The 2,064-nt window shown below is 38.6% G+C and overlaps 1 protein-coding gene across 1 annotated transcript; it reads left to right on the top strand.

Annotated features, from left to right (window-relative positions):
• The first annotated feature begins 585 nt into the window (after nucleotides 1-585).
• Nucleotides 586-1,836, top strand: LOC145068504 (UPF0496 protein 4-like). The gene has a single exon (XM_079015474.1). It carries the CDS (start codon nucleotides 724-726, stop codon nucleotides 1,738-1,740), a length of 1,017 nt encoding a protein of 338 aa, XP_078871600.1. The 5' UTR covers nucleotides 586-723; the 3' UTR covers nucleotides 1,741-1,836.
• The last annotated feature ends 228 nt before the right edge of the window (nucleotides 1,837-2,064 follow it).

Genomic DNA, 2,064 nt, shown 5'->3' with positions numbered 1-2,064 from the left:
GATTTGACGACACCGATAAAAACACACGATGAGCCTAGAAGAGCATAAGAAAGAAGATATAGAATAGTACATATTAAATTAGATCATATAATATATATTAGTTTAAAGGTAATCTTCAGAAAAATCTAAATATTTTGGTTTATTGGTAATAAATAATGAAAAAGCCCTAAAATTTTGATTAATTAATGAAAAAACCCCAAAATTTGGATTAATTAACGAAAAAAGACGAGAAACCGGCTAAATCTGTAAAACCGGCCACGAAGGGTTAATCCGAAGTTTTAGCCGGTAATCTGTCATTTTTTGTAAACAAAATTTAATTTGGGACTAAATCGTAAACTAGCCTAAAATATTGGAACTTTTTCGCAGATTTCTCATATCCTTAATTATTAATTTTTTCTTTTATTTTTATTTTTAATTTGACACTTTTCGATTTAAAAAAGCACAAACAAAACAAAACAAAAAATAACCCGTCAAATGTACGTATACCCGGTGGTCCCTACGACTTCTACTATATATCAAACGGTCAGTGGGAGGGCAATTCAGGGTTTTCCTAGAAGATTCTTTGCCGTATATTTATTCACACGTCCCTTCTGAATTATATATATTGAGATCGAAATTGAATTCACATTAAAAACCCGAAAATCAAAAACAGACTGCTAAATCCCGGCGAATAAAACTTCTCGTCTCCGGCGACTCTATCCGATCGTTTCCTATCTGTCAGCCATGTTTCTCGTCGAGAAAACTCATTTAACTTCCCATTTTAAATCATTCACCAAGAAATCCTCGCCTAACCACAAAAGCTACCAATTAGCTGCTCGATCCTTCGATGAAAAGGTAATTCTCCATCTGAAAACACTAACCCCGGCCACTGATTCATCCATTATCAGCTTATCTTGGATGTCGAAGGCCGTTTCATTTCTGTCGATTGTTCATTTCGAAGCGCAAGATCAGATTTCGAATTTGAGATCTGAATCGGATTATTATCAAGCTTTGTATATGGATTACAGTCTAAAGGTACTGGATCTGTGTAATTTGATTTCGTCAGCGATTCAGCAATTAACTGAGCGACGACTTCTGATGAATCTCGGTCTTAGGATAATAAACTCCTCGGGTCAGATCCTGTCCCCTGAAAAACTGAAAAAGGCGAAGGATGCTCTGATCAGATCCGTTAGCCACACACAAGAAATTTCAAAGGAGAAAGGCCAACGCGCGAAGACCTTGATAGAAGAACTGACTTTCGCCATTAACAGCTTGCCGCTTGGTAAGACAAGTAACGCAAAAGATCTGATCCGGCGAACGTTACACGGACTTGGAGTCTTAACCGTCTTTGTAGCCGGCGTTTTGGTTTCCGTTCTGTACGGAGAGTCCGATGCGGTTGAAGTCCGAGTTCCGGCGGAGTTCCTATGGGCGGAATTGGTCAACGGCGTGCAGACGCAAATCTACGAACTGATAAAGCCAAAGCAAGTCTCCATTGGAGCAGAGAAAAAAGAGTGGTTGTTGGAGCTTGAAGATACGGCAAAGCAAGTGGTAGCTGTATGCGATGTCCTCGACGAAGTTGTCTCCGACGGCGACGAGAAACACCGTGGTCGATTGGAGAATGACGTTAAAGAGATGGGAAACGCTGCGGCGAAATTCTCCGACGTTGTAAATGTGTTGACTAACGGAATTGACGATTTATTTAGTAGTGTGTTGAAAACGCGTAACGGTGTATTAGACGGCGTGAGGAAGGGTACATGGTAGGTGTGAAATTGGAGTGCCGTGTGTTGATAGTGGTTTTTGTAACGTCATTGTAACGAAAACGTTAGGGAAATCCCTTAATCAAATATTTATTATACATTATACGTACCAAATTTTATTATCTACTTTTTTTTTCTTTTTTCTTTTTAAGCAAATTCATTTTATTAAGAGAGAATTACTAATCTAGTCATTTTGCCAACTACTTATCCAAAAATAGCAAAAAAAAAGACTTTAGCCAAAAAGCCCCCAATAGAGTAGATGGCTAGCATAGTCAACGGTCAATGGGGTGAAGTCTACAGTTTTAAGGCAACGAGTTACTGTTTTCCG

Source organism: Lactuca serriola, chromosome 8, assembly GCF_051521515.1.
Source record: "Lactuca serriola cultivar US96UC23 chromosome 8, Lser_US96UC23_V15, whole genome shotgun sequence".
Lineage (NCBI taxonomy): Eukaryota > Viridiplantae > Streptophyta > Magnoliopsida > Asterales > Asteraceae > Lactuca > Lactuca serriola.
This window is presented reverse-complemented; position numbering and strand designations above follow the sequence as displayed.

Excerpts from the sequence above, each read along its gene's own strand:
- LOC145068504 (XM_079015474.1), top strand. The coding sequence starts at position 724 with ATGTTTCTCGTCGAGAAAACTCATTTAACTTCCCATTTTAAATCATTC.